Source organism: Sycon ciliatum, chromosome 9, assembly GCF_964019385.1.
Source record: "Sycon ciliatum chromosome 9, ocSycCili1.1, whole genome shotgun sequence".
NCBI classification, from domain to species: domain Eukaryota; kingdom Metazoa; phylum Porifera; class Calcarea; order Leucosolenida; family Sycettidae; genus Sycon; species Sycon ciliatum.
The window spans coordinates 21,561,739-21,583,580 of NC_088651.1; the positions used below are offsets into that span (position 1 = coordinate 21,561,739).

Consider the following 21,842-nt stretch of genomic DNA (forward strand, 5'->3'; position numbering starts at 1 on the left):
AAAGAGCGCAGAAGGTAATCAGGAGCTCGTGGCGAGAGATTCAGCTCAAGCTGGTGGGGATGGTGCTGTGCTTGGGCTGCTCGAGTGCGGCGATGACGTGGCGGTATAGCCGGCGGGGGACACATGGCTGCAACTTGAGGCAGACCATGGCCACACATCAGTTTGTACAGTAGGCAGAGAGCAGAGACCTTTCGCCGAACAAGGAGGCTGGGAAGAATCGTACCAGGGCCAATGACATTTAGGGCGCGGAGCTGGACAGCATCCAGCATGGCCAGGTGTGAGGGGGCTGATCCCATCCACGCAAGGGGGGCATATTCCAGCATTGGCCGGACGAATCCTTTGTAAACAGTCACCCTGCCCGCGTGGCTGAGGAGGGGTGCTGCCTTCCGCAGGAGGCCCAGCCGCTGCTTAGCACGTGATGCCACTTGCCGAAGGTGGAGTCTGTAGCTCAGTTTAGAATCAAACGTCACTCCGAGCACCTTCACAGATTCATCTGGTGGGAGAGGAGTTCCGCCAAATGACAGCTGGGGAGGCACTGTATCCTTCCGCTGGTGCGACAGAGTGATAGTTTGCGATTTTGATGGCTCAAACGCAATCTTCCATCTCTTGCCCCAGGCATGAAGCTCATCTAGGCTGCGTTGTAGTGAGGCATTCGAGGCTTGGTCAAGGAGGGAGTACAAAGTTGTATCATCAGCAAAAGTGTTCAGGTTTGTGCCATGCGACAAGCAGCTTGAAATGTCGTTTACGTACACGAGGAACAATGTAGGTCCAAGGATACTACCTTGTGGGACGCCAGACTGGACAGGGTGCACCGATGAGCTCTGGCCATGAACAACAGCTTTAATGGTGCGACATTGCAGGTAGTGGGTAAGCCATGCGAGCAGTGAACCCCCTATCCCCAGCTGGCGGGCCTTGTAAAGTACGCCAGCATGAGACACTTTGTCAAAAGCCCCCGCTATGTCCACGGCAACTGCTTGCATAGCTCCACCTTCTGCCATGGCATTGGCCCACTCATACTGTAGGACAGTCAGGAGGTCTGCAGCTCCGGTGCCACGACGAAAACCGTATTGACGAGTATTCAGCAGACGGTGGCGTTCCAAGAAGTTGACAAGCTGGGAGTTGGCCATACTCTCCATTACTTTCGACAGGATGCTGAGGAGAGACACAGGTCGATAATTCTAAACAATTGACTTGGAGGACTTCTTGTGTATGGGGGACATACACACACACACATATACACACACACACACACACACACACACTGCATACACACGTACACACACACATGCATGGTAAATCCATTATTTTGTACTTCATAGCATTTTTGGATTTATAACGTCCAATGCATATGCACACTGTGCGCAATTAATTCCTCTGTGAGGAGAATTTTAAATTTACCTTTTATTAACATCATGATCAGTGTACATCATGACTTGCTTTGAACTCATTGCAGCCAAAGCTGATCATTGCTCTCAGGTATTCATGAGCGTGTATTCCTCATTGTGAAGGGTGTATGCAAACCTCTCTGCCCCACACCTACCTTGCATGTGACAATGCATCAGACCGCATGTGCAGATTTTTTATTTCATTGGGGAGTGGGGGAATCATAAGGCCGGTATGGTTTCTTCACTCCATTTTCAAGTAACAGCTTCCATTAACAAGCTCAGCCTTCTTTCCTAGGGGCGGCCAGTCGAGGACCCATTCTGGGGATATCACGTGCCGAGAGTATGCAGTCTATCTGGATTTAAAAACTGACCTTTACATTCCGGTGGACTTGCCGTCCAGACGCCTGAGAACTGAGTGCAGCGCGGTTGTGGATCATCCCCAGCGCCCTGGTTTCCCTGGTCTCCACAAGCTGCAGTACACGTTGCCGTTCTCGGCACATTATTAGCAACTTCATATCCTGGTTTACAGGAGAACGTGACCTGTGCACCAAATGCAGTACCTTCACCTGTATACTGCACTACCACCTGACCAGACTCCTCAAAGGGAGTGCAACGGACCGCTGGGCAAGTAGAGGGAAAAGAGAATTATGCCAAAAGAAAAGGGAAATATATGTTATGCAGGCGGCGAGTGAAAAAGTTCCAAAACCAAGACAATGAAATTTGCTCTATAAGTGCAAGACTCATGCCTAACACAATGTGAAGAGTTGTCAACTTGTTGTGTAAACAGGAGAATACTGTAAATATACAAAATTTCGGCGCTGCAAAATTTCGGCACTTCACGATTTTTGACATTTCGGCGGCGATTTATTTTCGGCGTGGGGTAGAGGGCATGGTATAGTGCGACAGATGCTGTGAAAAATTTCATCGGCGTTTTAATTTAGGCGTTTTGGGTCGGTGCCGAATATAGCCGAAATTAAATAGCTGCCGAAAATTTGTATATTTACAGTAGCAGGAAGGAATAGGACACCGAATTTCATTAGCAAACTCAAGCCAACTGATGATGGCTGAATTCCCCGAAATACTATGTATTGAGTTTAGAAGGATGGTGTTTTCTTGCACATTTGAGAGTGGAGGGTTCACATGCTTTTCTAAAAGCTTCAAACGACAATCATGAGGCTGTCAATTGTCAACAGGGTACAACGCTAGAAGCAGCTACCCTTCTTCAAATGTAACTGCCCAAGTCACACAAGCCTACTTCCTCTAATCAGTCCTGAATTAGTGTGATCTCAATGAAGCGCCAGTGGCTGGCGGCAACATTGGGGAGCTAGGTCTGATTCCTAGCTTGGAAGCCGGGGTGAGCATTCTGAGGTTGTGATGACAATCAGCAGTTATATGCAGGGTTACACAACCTCCACGGCAAGGTGCAGAAGTGGGCAGGAAAGATGCATGTCCAGGCACAAGCAATAGTGCTTTGTCCGAGCATCGCACTTCTCTTGCAATGCAGTGCTGACGTTACTCTGACACTGGAACTGTGAAGGATTCCACATTGAAATCAGACCAGAAACCCCTGGTTGCGTGCATTCTGCTCAGTTACTGGACTTAAGTATAACAGTTACGGTTCGCTATACGCGGCAAGCCTACAATTCGGTCCAAAATCCCACTGTGTGCATACAAAGATGGCCAAGAGGTGGAGAGGGTCACTTACGCTCACAGCGCATGGAACTCAATGCAGGACTCCAGACCTGATTGGCGGCGCATTTGAATGATGTAACGCCTATAGCATAGTATCCTCTCTTGCATCCCATTTCGATTGTATTGGGATATGCATGAAGCTGTCCACTAACCCAGACATTTGGCGACATAAGAGGATTCGGACATGGCACACCTGATGTGAAAGATTAGGAACATGCAATCACAATCTCATAATAGTGCAGCCCTACACACGCATCACGAAACTCAGCACATGTGCAAAGGAAGCAACACCATGGTCGAGCATGGAAGTATTTCCCGCTAAGAATGGAGATGTGAGATCAGCAGTGAGTGATATAGCACACATTGAATACCAGTTAGATATCGCTGTGACTGCCACACTAGTGCTAAATCCAGCATTGTATAAAAAAAATCAAATTCAGGCCACATGGAACAAAAATAAGTCGTCCCTTGCAATGCGTGTAGGGCTGCTCAATGCTCACACGGGACCTACAAAGTATTGCCGCTCACAAACAATCCCATCATGTGTTAGGCACATGATGGGATCGTTCCCTGCCATACGTTGACTTGTGACTATTGCCGCTCACAAACAATCCCATCATGTGTTAGGCACATGATGGGATCGTTCCCTGCCATACGTTGACTTGTGATCATTTGGTCACGAAGTATGCACGAGCAGCAGGCCGGACCACATTATACATGGACTTCCCAACCGCCCACCAATACACATAGACTTACACAAACATAGGTGATAAAGGGCGGGCTGGACCCAGGGAAAGTCAGATCTACTGCATCCCTTTGTCAAAGTCACACGCCTGAATGTGGTAACGCTATGATAATTATTGATTCGTTGTTTCTGGCCACCCCACCGACTGTTTTATTTTTATTTTTAGAAAGTGATTGCAGAAATAGGTACAACAAAGGGTAGAATCAGTCTTATCAAGCCTTTTTGCTTGATAACACATGCGTTGATGGAGCCAACTCAAAATTCCTATGTACCTGAGATGTGGGGCACGAGGCACCCTGATTTTCGTGGGTAATCTGAAGAACAAATTCTGGGGTAAGCCATTTTATGATTTTACCTTGGCATGCATGCATGCATGTCTGGCCACACTTAGAAAGAAAACGAATCTGACTGACCTACTCTATTGCAGATGAGCGAAGTGACCAACCCTTTTTTTCTGGTTGCCATAGAGTGCAAATCTCTGCAGTATGTAATGCATTGCATCATGCATTACGCTGTGGATTTATGGAATCGGACAAGACGTAATCAGTTGCCAAACAGTAGTTTGTTGCATAATAGAACGGCTGTTCCATGGAATGGTTCTGTATGCTCCGTGGATCTGCGTAGTGGTTGGATGCTTGCCTATGTGAATTATACAGGGAAGATATGCACACCCGGAACATACTTACCGTCACAGCGTGGTAACTGGCCACTCCATTCTCCGTTTGCTTGACATTTTCGTACAGCAAGCAAGCCAGGTGCTAAGTGATAGCCACTGTTACATGTATACCTGATCACCTTCTGGTAGTCTTGTTCACCAGCTACTGGAGAGTCATCAAGAGTACTCACTGTGCCATGTGCGATATCAACTGGTGCCGGGCATTTCAAGACTGCAAAGAAATGAAGAGAAGAATCACATTCGTATTCAGGGTTCTAGCCAGGTCAAAATAGTAGGGTGGCGGGTAGGGGAACAGTTACCGCGTAACCCTTTTTCCATTTTCCAAAATGATTATCTCGCCATGCGAAATGCAATGTACGGGGAAAACCCCTGACTTTAATCCAAACAGATGTGCCTTTATGACCCCTCTACAGTCCATTCATAAAAAGATGAGCGCTGGCTCCGGCGAGCTCCCGTGTTTGGCGATTTTTCGTAGTTTCATCGTACACAGTGCAGAGCCGCGAAATTTGAGGTTAGAAAAAGGGTCCAAAAAGGTACCTCAACTGGGGTTCGAACCGGACAATGCAGTGATGCATGTGGAGTGAAACGGATTGGATTTTCATGGCCTTTCCCAATTCAGTGCTTACAAGACAAAACCTGGCCAAAATTCTATTCTTGTTAATAAGTTGTTATGGCTTGCTTTTCGGAGAAATGGACTTCAGAAATATAATTGGAAGACCATTCCAAGGGGGATTGCAGAAAACAATTGTGAAGAAACTCAAAATTTGATGTATTTATGGCCAAAAGCTAGGATATCATCTTTTTCTGAATGGACCGTAGTAGTGACTATCGACTGCGTTTTCGTTGAATGGCATGAAAAACCGCAGAAATCGACAAATGTGTAGAGGGTGCCACTGTTTCACCAGGGGTCAAAACCAGAATAGGAGAGTGCTGCATCTCTTACCCTCCTTTGGCTAGGACCCAGGTACAGGTGGAATCCTGATAATTCGAATATGGCTTTATTCGAACATACCGCTTAATTAGAAGTTTTTCCAGGACCAATTTCTATCAATACGATTCCCACATAAAAAAATCTGATAATTAGAACCTCGAACTGGATATGTCCGGTTAATTAGAAGTCCCACAGATTCCACTTACATGTACATAGAAAGTCTGTGGGATTTGTGCGGATAATTCGAAGTTAGCAAAGTGTGATTCGAAGTTCACTGTACATTGTACTGGTCAGTTCAGTTTGCATGAGCAGGCTGTGCCGGTCAGTTCAGTATCTGCGTGACCATGAGAGCATTTTGACATACATATTGTGTTGTGGGTTCATGTTTGGATAATTAGAATGTTCGGATAATAAGACGTTTTTCCTGGCATTTTGAGGTTAGAATTATCAGGATTCAACCTGTATTGCCATTGACTCCAGAAGCATGGCAGAGTTATACCTGGTTGGTACAATTACGAGCTTGTCCTTCACTGCCCTTGGCATACACTATTTTCAGCATTGTTAAAATAATACTTCTACCACGGTCTCTTACTGTCCTGCAATCTGATTATTCAGTTCCACTTGGTTCCAAAGTTCTGCTATTCTGCATTTGTGCTCTGCATCTACCTTAGTATTGTTTTGTGTGTATTGGATCATTTCATCATTACTAAACCTATTCTTACTCCATATGCACAGGGAGGCACAGTGGGTTGGTTCAAGACCATGATTGAATTACGGGAGATACCAGATTCAAGCCAGTCCGGCTTGGAAGCAGAGCTAGCCAAACACTGTGTGCGCAGTACATGGTGTAAAAAATAAACACCAACGCTGCAAAAGTTTATTCGAATTTTTTAAAATTATTCACTAGTCGAGAAATGAAATTTTTTTAACAATAGATTTGATTATTTTCCGTACGAAAGCAGAACTGAACCTGTTCATCACTGGGCACAGTGTTTTGTCTAAGTCAACATACATGTAGCCAAATCATAATGGTTTATGCATACACCTAAACTACTAAATCTTAGTGATGTGACGAATAATCGATAATTCGAATTTCCTCGATCTTTTGGACCTCAACCAATAATCGATCGGAAAAAATCTAGGTCGAAGGTTCGAAAATTCGAATATTCGCGGGCGGGCGAAGTCCGTGTGCTGCATACCGTGCGCGCGAGTCTAGATCTCTCAACTTGAATACATACATTTTGTACTGCGTTGCAGACAACAACTAGACCCTGGTACACTCTACTCTGACATGAGTCTGAACGCTTGTGTTGTGTGTTTGCTACATGATTGTACACTTTTTGTGGAATAGTAGAATAATCGTTCATTCGATTGAGTGGTATTCGCTAGATCACTCGTTCTTAAAATTCATGGTTCGTTACATCACTACTAAATCTCACCATCACAAACTGGCTGTGTTCCTGACCAAGAAGCAGTGGAGCATATGAAGTGATCTCTCACAAAGTTGAAAGACTGGCAGATTGGCTCACACGTCTGCTCAGCTTTGCCAACAAGTTTGTATCCAGTATCACATGTGAATGTAGCCTTGGAGCCAAACACTTGGCTGTTGACCTGGACTTTGAGTGGCAAATCGACTTGGAACATGGCACACGTCGTAGCTGCAGCACAAGCCAATCCAAATACACATTAGCATCCCCCACCTCGCAACAGAGCAACAATGCGTCGGATCAAGCTCGGAGTGCCGATATGAGCAACTGGTCATGGAAACGATGCAAGCGTATGGTGACCCCGCTTGGAGCCGTTAGATGGCTCGAAGCCAAGCCGCCAAATTACTCCACATGGAGCCGCCATACGACTCCGCTTGGAGCCACGAAATGATTCTGAGTGGAGCCGCCAAATTCTTAACAACGTTATGTTTAGAATTTGGCGGAAAATAGAAAAACAGAAAGAACGAGAGGGAATGCTTATAACGTTTCTCTGGTGCTTGCTTGGCATTAAATTTTGCTTCTACTTCACCTTTTAACACTTACCCAAACATTGAATTGGTGTATTTGCATCACTCCACAAGCCACTGCTTAAGCATTCACTATAGGACAGACCTTGACGTGCGTAACCATGGTCACAAGCAATGTGGATAGTGTATGGATGCTGGTATTTAGGCTGAGGTTGAAGCAAAAAACCATGTTCCGGAGCAGTGTATTCAGAGCATAAAACTCCTGAAAAGAGTACAAAAAAGCAACACAAATAGAAATTGAATAACATGACAAGAAAATTTTGGTAACAGTAACTTTCATAGGATAACATGAATGAAGCGAACAGGATCTGAGCATTCTCGAGTATGAGTCTGGTTGGCTGAAGAAGTGTTTCCATGAGATAAGCGGCTGGCAAAGCCGTCGAGTTGTGCAGAGCAGACCAGCTGTGCACTTACAGATTCACGGTAGCCTTTCGAAAAATCCCACTGAGCAGGCACATTGCACATCATGTAGAAATGATCTGACCAGTACAGCACACATGAATGCTATTGACAGCTAGGCACGCTGTTTCAAATGTTTGATGCCTCCACCACAAGCAACAGATGACAATGTTGAGTGAAAAGTCATCCAGCCAAAGCCTGATCATCCACACCGGCTTCAGTACCCCTTATGTGCTGCTAGCAGAGCATTTTTAAAAAGGACACCCCTCCCCTCATAATTGATCGATATGTTAGGGACTTCCTCCCACACAATCTACAACCTTTCCCAAGCTGGCCTGGAAGCACCCCATACTTACTCTCACTCGATCTCTCTCTTCCATAATGTAGTCCTTTAGTTCGTCTGTCTCTCTGTCTCTAATAAATGTCTTTCTACCTAACCGTGCCCAAGGATTGAAACGAACAGAATCAGCTGAAGCGCAATTTTTACGAAGGTTTTATTGAGATGTCACGAACAAATTCTAAGTACAGGACGTATATGTGCATGTAGTAACAGTCTTACCCTCGCACGCTGGCTGTTGACCGGACCAATGTCCATTGGCTTGGCAAACTCTAGTAAGAACCTTGGTACCATCTGAAAACTCATAGCCATCGTTACAGCTGTAGATAACAGTGCTGTGCAAGGGAAGTGGGCCTTCTGGATACGCTGCATCCACGGATAAATCTCCATTCAGTATATCCTTTACATCGGGACATGTCACAGCTGGAATTAAAGCAGAGAGAAACAAGTTAGTTTTTCTCAGTCAAAGAGTTATGATGAAAAGAGACAAATAGCATCACAAGATGGGTGGCTGTCCCTCCCATCTATCTCAAACCTCTACATCCTTATTCTCAGCCCAAACTACGGACTATAACACTGTTGATAGCAACATCGGGGGAATTACGTGGGTCCCTCGCATTTCATGAACAAGTTAGACAATGAAACTGATGATGCTACATGTATCTCAACACACGCTTGCCACAGGGATACAGCCTGCAACAGGGATACAGCCCCCACCCCGCACACGCACAAACACACACACACACACACACACACACACACACACACACACACACAAACACAAACACACACACACACACACACACACACCTTGACCTTGATCTTGATCTTGCCCATTGCGGGCGGAATGATAGCGAATGTCGGAAAGTTCAAGTGAGAACACGAGCGCAGAATTTGGCATGTCGTTTCAGGTCTCCTGGTCGACGAAACTGGCGTCCACAGACACAGAGAAGACGATCAGGAGCGGGCCGTGGCGGTGGAGTGCTACTTGCAACTCGTCTCCAGCCGGGACGATCTTGGCAACTGTCAAGCCAGGTGGTTACACCGAGGTCCGCCATGTCAGTCGATTCCACATCTCGCTACCTCTTCTTTGGGCCACGACGGAGGACGGGGGGGGGGGGGGGGAGGAGGCAGGCAGGCAGGCAGTTCGCCAAACAGCAATTGTTTCGGTGCGCGTGAGTCGTCCATCCTGCCGACATGACCTAGCCAACGATAGACAGTGGCGACGGATGGTGCTGGTGATGTCAGGGTCAACACCGAGTGTAGCCGCTAATGTGGCCGTTGTGATCCGATCATCCCACTGTTGACGACGGCCAATGCCCACAATGTACCAGACACACACACACACACACACACACACACACACACACACACACACACACACACACACACACACACACACCTCAAACCTCAGACCTGCCCATCGCGGAAGCGATGATAGCGAACAGCTATGTTAGACATAGCAACTTGTGCTGGGATTACGCCATTCAACAGCTTGCAAGGCTGATGAATTGACTGCCACTAATTTCTAGCCTGGTATCACACCACACAGCTGATTGAAGTCACATGAGTGGCTTTTTCTGGCCAGTGAATCCCTATTTTTCATTTTTCATTTTTTCATTTTTTCTTTTTCGACACACACACACACCACACCACATACTCCGGCATACACTGGCTGTTGGTAACCACCCAGGAGAATGAAAGAAGAGCCAGGAGAATGAGAAAGAGAAGAAGGACATGTGTGACCATAATCGTCGGGAATTGAACCCGCAACCTCTCGATTGGAAATCGACTGCACATACCACTGCACCATATGGGACACACACACACACACACACACACACACACACACACACACACACACACACACACACACACACACATGGACACGCACACACACCCACACACACACACACACACACATGGACACAAACACATGGACATGCACACATGGACACGCACAAATGGCATTTTTTTAATCTTACGTTCACACGACATCACTGTGTCAGGAATCCACTCTCCATTTATACATTTCTTGACGTGCAAGTTATCGGTCTCATTGGTCGCCACCTTGTAACCATGGTTGCATACATATTCAACTCGGTCACTAGCTACATAGTGGTACGCACCATCAGCTAGGTCACTTGGCTTAGCACATTCTCCTATCGCTTGAGCTGGCAATATATTGTAAAGACAAAGGAACATACTCATGGGTACACAATGAATGATTCATCATTGTACCGGTTCAAACCTGGCGCAGTCTTTAAAGAATGGTGTTTCCCATAGTTCATATAGAACCGTGTCTACAAAGCGGAAGCTTGACACTCCTTCAAGCTGGAACAAGTTTTCATGAAAGGTGATATCTCCAGAAGCAAGGAAGAGAGCCGAACTTGCGTAGCAGGCACGCTCGGCAAAGACAAGTCCCAGTTTAGATAAGTGTACACACAAGCACGTTCATTTCTCTCACATGTAGACTTGATACGCTTCTCGAACCTCCTCTCACAAAATGACAACAGCCAACAAGTACGCTTGATAATTAAATGTTGCAAGAACTGAAATTGGATTAGAAAGAAATGGTTGCTCCCTTTTCGCTGCTTGGATCACGACTGCACCATAGCTTAGTGGCAGAGCATCGCTGTCAATAAGCGACGGTACCTTGTTCGAGACCTGGTGGTGATAGTCAATTTTCTTCTACCGACTTTTCCCGTTTTCAACTCTCTCAGCCTAATGAAAACTTTAGATTCATTCTTAATATTCATAGGTTGAGGAAAAATTATTCTAAATACTTGTTATTTGGTTACATTGAATGTCCACCTCACTGATCCTATATTTCCTTTGTCTAGTAAAGCTCTTGCACAAAGCTTACACCTTTTACTAACTAATGTAAACTTAGTGAAGAAAGTGTCTGCTCCGAAAGTCGGAGTTGCGAATAGCGCTTTCTGCCGACTGACTTGACACTTGACTGACTCACGACTGCGTCTGGAGCACATGGGAAGTCCGTCGAACCTTCCACACTAATGCAAAATTAACAACTCATACTTTCTTGTCTGCGTCGACAAATGTTGGCTGTCAAACTGTTCCCAAAAGAAGTCCACTCCATTATGATGATGAGTTCGGATGATCATTCACATGGTGAAATTGAAAATCCGAATTTGGCACGAGAACGAATGGTTATTTTAAAGCTTTGCAGCATTTGCTTGAAAACCGTACTGCACAGCCAATGATATTAGTCAGACTTCACATAATCATTAGTGTACATTGGTGAATTGATCTCAGAGTACATGTGTATACTGTTCAGGCAGGGGTGAATCCAGACATGGAGATCAAACAAGATGAAACTGATTCTGTCACATCTTACCATGTATGGGTGAGCACAACTGGACAATTTCTCGACGACAGGCATTTAACGATACTGATTTGTTCAGCTCATCCATGCATCTCCGGTGTGTCAGAGAATACGTGACATCGCCGTCTATATCTGTACAAGTTTTTTCTGGTACTTCTGCCAATGTCACCCCTGTACAGAAGCAGAGGCATGCTCATAATGATGAGTGGTGGTCGTTACTCACACGGGTGACTAATATGCAGCTAAGATACATTTGAAGATAAACATGCACATCTTTAACTGGCACCCGATCTGTTTGATTTATTCTCCTTACAATCAAGTTGACATATTTGACTATACACGTGGTGTGGGTAATTGTACCCATCTATGGTGTTCAGAAGAATCCGAGAAACCCACACACCTCTTGGCATAGAGCATGCAGTACATGATAGGGCTACTATGACTGGCAAATTCCTACATCTCCTTTCACATCCCTATTTGTGCATTAAGATAGTGTGTTCAGTAAGATAATGAACAACAAAGATGAAGGTGGGACGAAGTCACTGTCATTTTTTCTTCTATAAATACCAGGGAGTAGTACAATACCGGGAGGTGACACGAGCACACATGCAGGCGGGCGAGCTTTGCCTCAGGTCACTTTTCTGTGGAGCGCTGTGTCCCGGGAAACGTCACGAAATGTCGTACTTTGCGTATCTTTATCGTAGCATTTCGTAGCATTTTTCAAAAATTTTCATAGAACCACTTCAAGAGAGTGCCAGAAATTGGCAGAATGCTGTCAAAAAGTTTTCGAGCAGTACTTTTTGAAGTTTGTTTTGACGATGTAGGGAAGGAATCCATCAGTCTTTGCTGAGTGATGAGGATGAATCCTACGAAGGATATCAAGTAGCAGCTGGCCTTCGCACGGATACCTTCAGTGTGTCCAGTATTTACGTGGGCGGCTTGTAAGAGTGAATTTTTCTCCCTAATTTTATTTGTATTACTTTTAGTTATTCACGTCGTTTCTAGGGGAATAGATAATGTTGACGCAAGTTTTAGTCACAATGAACGACATGTTTCAGGTATGGTTGACCCGTATGGCTGACCCGTCTCAAGATAGTAAGGCTATTCCGAATCCAGATGCTATAGTCGTCTGAGGCCTCATTTACACGACAACGATTGAAAAACGTTTTTCAATCGTTTTCGAAACGTTTTTGCTGTTTACACGAAAACGATAATCGTGTACACTGGAACACTTTTTTCGGCGCGCACTGGTCACGTGCAAAAAGTTGGCCTGGCGCAGGCTGGCGGCGGCATGTTTTTGAGTACAAGGCTCGTACTAGAAAAACGTTTTTGCCGTTTACACGAGAACGAAACGGAACGAAAACGATTGAAAAACACTTTGAGGCCGTTTTTCGTTTGAAACGTTTTGAAACGTTTTTCAGCGTTGTCGTGTAAACGCTCTTATCAAAATCTGTGGAAGCGTATTCTTTTGAAAACGTTTTTGACAAAAACGTTTTTCAATCGTTGTCGTGTAAACGAGGCCTGAGTGAAACACAAAATAAAATAAATTTTATACTGCTGAGACAGCTTGCTATTCGCAAATGTAACTATGACGCATGTCTGTGTCAAGCAAGGAGTAGCACAATGGTACAATGGTATTGTGCTACTCCCTGATACAAAGCCTGAGATGTTACGCGTTAACAGGAACTGGTGTTGATGATAAAGGCAGTGTGGAATTATGTACATTGTTACTGGTGCAAGTGACCATGCCGTGTAAGTCATGTATGCAGGTAATCAGACCAAGCGTAAAAGGATAAAGATAGCCTGCTTATGTACTACTAGTACGTGTGCTTATTATAGATACTTTGTGTGACTACTAGTTGTATGTGTCTGCATATTACTAAACGTAATAGTACGTAATTGCTTTTACTACAATTTGGTACTTTTGTGGCGAGCTGCGTGACGATGAAATATGGCCACCAAGAGCGTACGCAATCAGAATCGTACAATATCATTACGTAGAGGATATAACCCGAGTCAGCGGGTTATACCAGCTGAATATAAATCCCGACTGCGATAGCAGGAGGGATTTATAATTATGAGGGTACGGTATAACCCGACTAGTAGGGTCATATCCTGCTTATGCCAGGTACCCCTACGCATTTGCAGAACAACAAACCTATTTGGAGATCTCGTACATCATGCAGTACACGAACATCTTCTGATGGTTATCAGTTGTCAATTGAAAGAATGGTCGAGCAATATCAGAAGGAGATTCCTCCGTGGATGTTTGGCATAAGATTTCCTTTCAGTTCCAGTGCATATTGTAGCATCTTCATGATCTTGTCTCGTGAGCGGTGCGGAAATCAACTGAATTGCTGGGGTGCTGGAGTTTGTCGTTGAATCAAACTACCGTCACTAGTTAGATTACAGCTTGGACTCTTTGGGAGTAAGTGTTACTATAATTATGGTACAGTGCTGATTTTAACATGCGGCATCTTATAATCAGTTTTGCTTACTACTTGCAAGTAGATGCATTTGCATACACTGTTTTGTATCACTGTATCACATTTCAATCCAATCTAGCATTTTCCTATCGGGTTGAAGTACACTCTGTATTATAAACTTAGTTACGAAGGAGACAGTCTGTTGATGATCTTCAACTCTTTGAAGTACAATATACATTGCTGAGCCATTTGGGATACTTCGTGGTTATTCGACGTTCTTTATCCTCAGATTCAGTATAATAGAATACTCTGTAGACGAATTCCAGGTCATTCTTCTTTTCCATTGTGTACTGTTCCTCGTCAGTGTGCCGTTCTGTGTGGAGTGTACACGTGCATGTGGTGTCTGTTGTGAATGGTCCGTGCGCTGGAGTACTGCCGCCGTACAAGTTCACTGCCTTTCAGACAGTGAACTTGTACGGCGGCAGTGCCCTAACGTAAGTACCGTGCACCGGGATTTATATTGGCCAGTATAAATCCCGCGTGGGATTTATACTGGCCAATATAACCATGGCTAGATGAGCGCTGATTGGCTGAAAACAGGCCCTCCGTACCGTACCATGGTATAATCCATGATTATAACCAATGTTACTTTTATGGCACTGTGGAATCGTGTACAGCGTACAATGCCACAAGTCATCCCTGTGCCATTCATGTTATGCAAATAATCACCAGGGAGTAGTACAAAAGGTGATGATGTCAAACACAAAAGGATAAAGACGAATAGTTTTATGTATGCGCACGTGCGCGCGCGTGTGTGGTGTACAAGGTCAAGAGGGTGTGTGTGTGGGTGTAATTGCAATTGGCGCTGGGCAGGCAGACTTCGCAGCCACACCCAAGTCGTCGCTCTTCCTCTTCTGTCCACGAGTTCTGGGAGTTAAAAAAGCAACAAAGCAACCCAGCCCTGGCCTCATTCAGTGCTGAAAACAAGTGATCTTGAACATTTATTATGTTCAAGTCTATACAAATAAATAAGTTTCGAAATTTTCGGAATGAGTTTTCCAAAGTGTTACAGTAGCTAACACGATGAGATGAAGTAGAATGGTAGACAAATAGGTATAGTTTCGAAATATCCCAACTTGGTGAGGTGTCCGAGTGGGTCCAAATGAGAAATTCAGGTTCGTGTTACACCATGTCAAGATGAGAAAATTCCATCACGTTACTTACCTAGGATAGCGTCCTCCATATTCGTCACTTCCAACCATTTTGGGGAGTCGAGACTTGGCAGCTGTGTGGACGATGTACCAGAGTAGCTCCCAAAAAAGGCTCGAGCTGAAAAGAAACAAGTGGCAGCTTGTCACGAAGGGATACGTCTGGTCTTCTCGTCACTATTTGAAGGTTACTCAGCGCTGTCAAAAGAGCAAAAATTTGAATTTTCGCGCGGTTTGTATTTTTTTGTGAGGCAAAGCTCGTAATCCCGGATGTGTGCCCGTGTCACCTCCCGGTACTGTACTACTCCCTGATAAATACCATACTTTACACGTCAGAGCACAGAAAAAGATTGAAACACCCAACAAGGACGTCGGCAACGCTACGATTACTATGATAGTGATGGTACCAATTTCCGTCCCAGGCACCATGTGCTTTTATGAAAAGTCAGTGGTTTGTTTGCATGTTGTCGCACCAGCTAACTGTGTTAGGATCTGGTCACATGACGGTGAACAGTTAGTCAAAAACTCGTAACATTTTTCTCCGTCCATTTATTCATGATAGTTAACATTGGCTCAACATCCGAGTTCATTTTTAAATTAGTCTGTTAGATTATACAATTTTTCAGGGAGGGATGGTGGACACTCTGGTATAGCTGGTGGACACTCTGGTATAGATGGTGGACACTCTGGTATAGCTGGTGGACACTCTGGTATAGGTGGTGGACACTCTGGTATAGGTGGTGGACACTCTGGTATAGCTGGTGGACACTCTGGTATAGCTGGTGGACACTCTGGTATAGCTGGTGGACACTCTGGTATAGCTGGTGGACACTCTGGTATAGCTGGTGGACACTCTGGTATAGCTGGTGGACACTCTGGTATAGCTGGTGGACACTCTGGTATAGGTGGTGGACACTCTGGTATAGGCTGGTGGACACTCTGGTATAGGTGGTGGACACTCTGGTATAGGTGGTGGACACTCTGGTATAGGTGGTGGACACTCTGGTATAGCTGTGGACACTCTGGTATAGGTGGTGGACACTCTGGTATAGCTGGTGGACACTCTGGTATAGGTGGTGGACACTCTGGTATAGGTGGTGGACACTCTGGTATAGGTGGTGGACACTCTGGTATAGGTGGTGGACACTCTGGTATAGCTGGTGGACACTCTGGTATAGGTGGTGGACACTCTGGTATAGGTGGTGGACACTCTGGTATAGCTGGTGGACACTCTGGTATAGGTGGTGGACACTCTGGTATAGCTGGTGGACACTCTGGTATAGGTGGTGGACACTCTGGTATAGCTGGTGGACACTCTGGTATAGATGGTGGACACTCTGGTATAGCTGGTGGACACTCTGGTATAGGTGGTGGACACTCTGGTATAGGTGGTGGACACTCTGGTATAGCTGGTGGACACTCTGGTATAGGTGGTGGACACTCTGGTATAGGTGGTGGACACTCTGGTATAGGTGGTGGACACTCTGGTATAGATGGTGGACACTCTGGTATAGATGGTGGACACTCTGGTATAGCTGGTGGACACTCTGGTATAGGTGGTGGACACTCTGGTATAGGTGGTGGACACTCTGGTATAGGTGGTGGACACTCTGGTATAGATGGTGGACACTCTGGTATAGCTGGTGGACACTCTGGTATAGGTGGTGGACACTCTGGTATAGCTGGTGGACACTCTGGTATAGGTGGTGGACACTCTGGTATAGCTGGTGGACACTCTGGTATAGGTGGTGGACACTCTGGTATAGGTGGTGGACACTCTGGTATAGGTGGTGGACACTCTGGTATAGCTGGTGGACACTCTGGTATAGGTGGTGGACACTCTGGTATAGCTGGTGGACACTCTGGTATAGGTGGTGGACACTCTGGTATAGGTGGTGGACACTCTGGTATAGGTGGTGGACACTCTGGTATAGGTGGTGGACACTCTGGTATAGCTGGTGGACACTCTGGTATAGGTGGTGGACACTCTGGTATAGGTGGTGGACACTCTGGTATAGCTGGTGGACACTCTGGTATAGGTGGTGGACACTCTGGTATAGCTGGTGGACACTCTGGTATAGGTGGTGGACACTCTGGTATAGCTGGTGGACACTCTGGTATAGATGGTGGACACTCTGGTATAGCTGGTGGACACTCTGGTATAGGTGGTGGACACTCTGGTATAGGTGGTGGACACTCTGGTATAGGTGGTGGACACTCTGGTATAGGTGGTGGACACTCTGGTATAGGTGGTGGACACTCTGGTATAGGTGGTGGACACTCTGGTATAGATGGTGGACACTCTGGTATAGATGGTGGACACTCTGGTATAGCTGGTGGACACTCTGGTATAGGTGGTGGACACTCTGGTATAGGTGGTGGACACTCTGGTATAGGTGGTGGACACTCTGGTATAGATGGTGGACACTCTGGTATAGGTGGTGGACACTCTGGTATAGGTGGTGGACACTCTGGTATAGGTGGTGGACACTCTGGTATAGGTGGTGGACACTCTGGTATAGGTGGTGGACACTCTGGTATAGGTGGTGGACACTCTGGTATAGATGGTGGACACTCTGGTATAGATGGTGGACACTCTGGTATAGGTGGTGGACACTCTGGTATAGGTGGTGGACACTCTGGTATAGGTGGTGGACACTCTGGTATAGGTGGTGGACACTCTGGTATAGGTGGTGGACACTCTGGTATAGGTGGTGGACACTCTGGTATAGATGGTGGACACTCTGGTATAGGTGGTGGACACTCTGGTATAGGTGGTGGACACTCTGGTATAGGTGGTGGACACTCTGGTATAGGTGGTGGACACTCTGGTATAGGTGGTGGACACTCTGGTATAGCTGGTGGACACTCTGGTATAGGTGGTGGACACTCTGGTATAGGTGGTGGACACTCTGGTATAGGTGGTGGACACTCTGGTATAGATGGTGGACACTCTGGTATAGGTGGTGGACACTCTGGTATAGGTGGTGGACACTCTGGTATAGGTGGTGGACACTCTGGTATAGGTGGTGGACACTCTGGTATAGGTGGTGGACACTCTGGTATAGGTGGTGGACACTCTGGTATAGATGGTGGACACTCTGGTATAGATGGTGGACACTCTGGTATAGGTGGTGGACACTCTGGTATAGGTGGTGGACACTCTGGTATAGGTGGTGGACACTCTGGTATAGGTGGTGGACACTCTGGTATAGGTGGTGGACACTCTGGTATAGGTGGTGGACACTCTGGTATAGATGGTGGACACTCTGGTATAGGTGGTGGACACTCTGGTATAGGTGGTGGACACTCTGGTATAGGTGGTGGACACTCTGGTATAGGTGGTGGACACTCTGGTATAGGTGGTGGACACTCTGGTATAGGTGGTGGACACTCTGGTATAGGTGGTGGACACTCTGGTATAGATGGTGGACACTCTGGTATAGCTGGTGGACACTCTGGTATAGATGGTGGACACTCTGGTATAGATGGTGGACACTCTGGTATAGGTGGTGGACACTCTGGTATAGGTGGTGGACACTCTGGTATAGGTGGTGGACACTCTGGTATAGGTGGTGGACACTCTGGTATAGGTGGTGGACACTCTGGTATAGGTGGTGGACACTCTGGTATAGATGGTGGACACTCTGGTATAGGTGGTGGACACTCTGGTATAGGTGGTGGACACTCTGGTATAGATGGTGGACACTCTGGTATAGGTGGTGGACACTCTGGTATAGGTGGTGGACACTCTGGTATAGGTGGTGGACACTCTGGTATAGGTGGTGGACACTCTGGTATAGCTGGTGGACACTCTGGTATAGGTGGTGGACACTCTGGTATAGATGGTGGACACTCTGGTATAGGTGGTGGACACTCTGGTATAGATGGTGGACACTCTGGTATAGGTGGTGGACACTCTGGTATAGGTGGTGGACACTCTGGTATAGGTGGTGGACACTCTGGTATAGGTGGTGGACACTCTGGTATAGGTGGTGGACACTCTGGTATAGGTGGTGGACACTCTGGTATAGATGGTGGACACTCTGGTATAGATGGTGGACACTCTGGTATAGGTGGTGGACACTCTGGTATAGGTGGTGGACACTCTGGTATAGGTGGTGGACACTCTGGTATAGGTGGTGGACACTCTGGTATAGGTGGTGGACACTCTGGTATAGATGGTGGACACTCTGGTATAGGTGGTGGACACTCTGGTATAGGTGGTGGACACTCTGGTATAGGTGGTGGACACTCTGGTATAGGTGGTGGACACTCTGGTATAGGTGGTGGACACTCTGGTATAGGTGGTGGACACTCTGGTATAGGTGGTGGACACTCTGGTATAGATGGTGGACACTCTGGTATAGCTGGTGGACACTCTGGTATAGATGGTGGACACTCTGGTATAGATGGTGGACACTCTGGTATAGGTGGTGGACACTCTGGTATAGCTGGTGGACACTCTGGTATAGATGGTGGACACTCTGGTATAGATGGTGGACACTCTGGTATAGGTGGTGGACACTCTGGTATAGATGGTGGACACTCTGGTATAGGTGGTGGACACTCTGGTATAGGTGGTGGACACTCTGGTATAGGTGGTGGACACTCTGGTATAGGTGGTGGACACTCTGGTATAGATGGTGGACACTCTGGTATAGGTGGTGGACACTCTGGTATAGGTGGTGGACACTCTGGTATAGGTGGTGGACACTCTGGTATAGCTGGTGGACACTCTGGTATAGGTGGTGGACACTCTGGTATAGGTGGTGGACACTCTGGTATAGGTGGTGGACACTCTGGTATAGGTGGTGGACACTCTGGTATAGCTGGTGGACACTCTGGTATAGGTGGTGGACACTCTGGTATAGGTGGTGGACACTCTGGTATAGGTGGTGGACACTCTGGTATAGGTGGTGGACACTCTGGTATAGATGGTGGACACTCTGGTATAGGTGGTGGACACTCTGGTATAGGTGGTGGACACTCTGGTATAGGTGGTGGACACTCTGGTATAGGTGGTGGACACTCTGGTATAGATGGTGGACACTCTGGTATAGGTGGTGGACACTCTGGTATAGGTGGTGGACACTCTGGTATAGGTGGTGGACACTCTGGTATAGCTGGTGGACACTCTGGTATAGGTGGTGGACACTCTGGTATAGGTGGTGGACACTCTGGTATAGGTGGTGGACACTCTGGTATAGGTGGTGGACACTCTGGTATAGGTGGTGGACACTCTGGTATAGATGGTGGACACTCTGGTATAGGTGGTGGACACTCTGGTATAGGTGGTGGACACTCTGGTATAGGTGGTGGACACTCTGGTATAGGTGGTGGACACTCTGGTATAGATGGTGGACACTCTGGTATAGGTGGTGGACACTCTGGTATAGGTGGTGGACACTCTGGTATAGGTGGTGGACACTCTGGTATAGCTGGTGGACACTCTGGTATAGGTGGTGGACACTCTGGTATAGGTGGTGGACACTCTGGTATAGGTGGTGGACACTCTGGTATAGGTGGTGGACACTCTGGTATAGCTGGTGGACACTCTGGTATAGGTGGTGGACACTCTGGTATAGGTGGTGGACACTCTGGTATAGATGGTGGACACTCTGGTATAGGTGGTGGACACTCTGGTATAGGTGGTGGACACTCTGGTATAGGTGGTGGACACTCTGGTATAGCTGGTGGACACTCTGGTATAGGTGGTGGACACTCTGGTATAGGTGGTGGACACTCTGGTATAGATGGTGGACACTCTGGTATAGCTGGTGGACACTCTGGTATAGGTGGTGGACACTCTGGTATAGATGGTGGACACTCTGGTATAGGTGGTGGACACTCTGGTATAGGTGGTGGACACTCTGGTATAGGTGGTGGACACTCTGGTATAGCTGGTGGACACTCTGGTATAGCTGGTGGACACTCTGGTATAGGTGGTGGACACTCTGGTATAGGTGGTGGACACTCTGGTATAGCTGGTGGACACTCTGGTATAGGTGGTGGACACTCTGGTATAGCTGGTGGACACTCTGGTATAGGTGGTGGACACTCTGGTATAGCTGGTGGACACTCTGGTATAGATGGTGGACACTCTGGTATAGCTGGTGGACACTCTGGTATAGGTGGTGGACACTCTGGTATAGGTGGTGGACACTCTGGTATAGCTGGTGGACACTCTGGTATAGGTGGTGGACACTCTGGTATAGGTGGTGGACACTCTGGTATAGGTGGTGGACACTCTGGTATAGATGGTGGACACTCTGGTATAGATGGTGGACACTCTGGTATAGCTGGTGGACACTCTGGTATAGGTGGTGGACACTCTGGTATAGGTGGTGGACACTCTGGTATAGGTGGTGGACACTCTGGTATAGATGGTGGACACTCTGGTATAGGTGGTGGACACTCTGGTATAGGTGGTGGACACTCTGGTATAGGTGGTGGACACTCTGGTATAGGTGGTGGACACTCTGGTATAGGTGGTGGACACTCTGGTATAGGTGGTGGACACTCTGGTATAGATGGTGGACACTCTGGTATAGATGGTGGACACTCTGGTATAGGTGGTGGACACTCTGGTATAGGTGGTGGACACTCTGGTATAGGTGGTGGACACTCTGGTATAGGTGGTGGACACTCTGGTATAGGTGGTGGACACTCTGGTATAGGTG

The 21,842-nt window shown here is 46.7% G+C and overlaps 1 protein-coding gene across 1 annotated transcript in view; it reads right to left on the minus strand.

Annotated features, from left to right (window-relative positions):
- Positions 1 to 1,451: 1,451 nt before the first annotated feature.
- LOC135824570 (sushi, von Willebrand factor type A, EGF and pentraxin domain-containing protein 1-like) overlaps positions 1,452 to 21,842 on the minus strand; it is a 37,836-nt gene continuing 17,445 nt past the window's right edge. The window contains exons 3-10 of the mRNA XM_065337302.1: positions 11,538 to 11,696; positions 10,165 to 10,353; positions 8,402 to 8,602; positions 7,460 to 7,645; positions 6,869 to 7,087; positions 4,509 to 4,709; positions 3,091 to 3,270; positions 1,452 to 2,005 (exon numbers count right to left, since the gene is read on the minus strand). Of these exons, the coding sequence (XP_065193374.1) occupies positions 1,713 to 2,005; positions 3,091 to 3,270; positions 4,509 to 4,709; positions 6,869 to 7,087; positions 7,460 to 7,645; positions 8,402 to 8,602; positions 10,165 to 10,353; positions 11,538 to 11,696 (1,628 nt within the window). The 3' untranslated portion in view covers positions 1,452 to 1,712. The remainder of the gene's footprint in view (positions 2,006 to 3,090; positions 3,271 to 4,508; positions 4,710 to 6,868; positions 7,088 to 7,459; positions 7,646 to 8,401; positions 8,603 to 10,164; positions 10,354 to 11,537; positions 11,697 to 21,842) is intronic.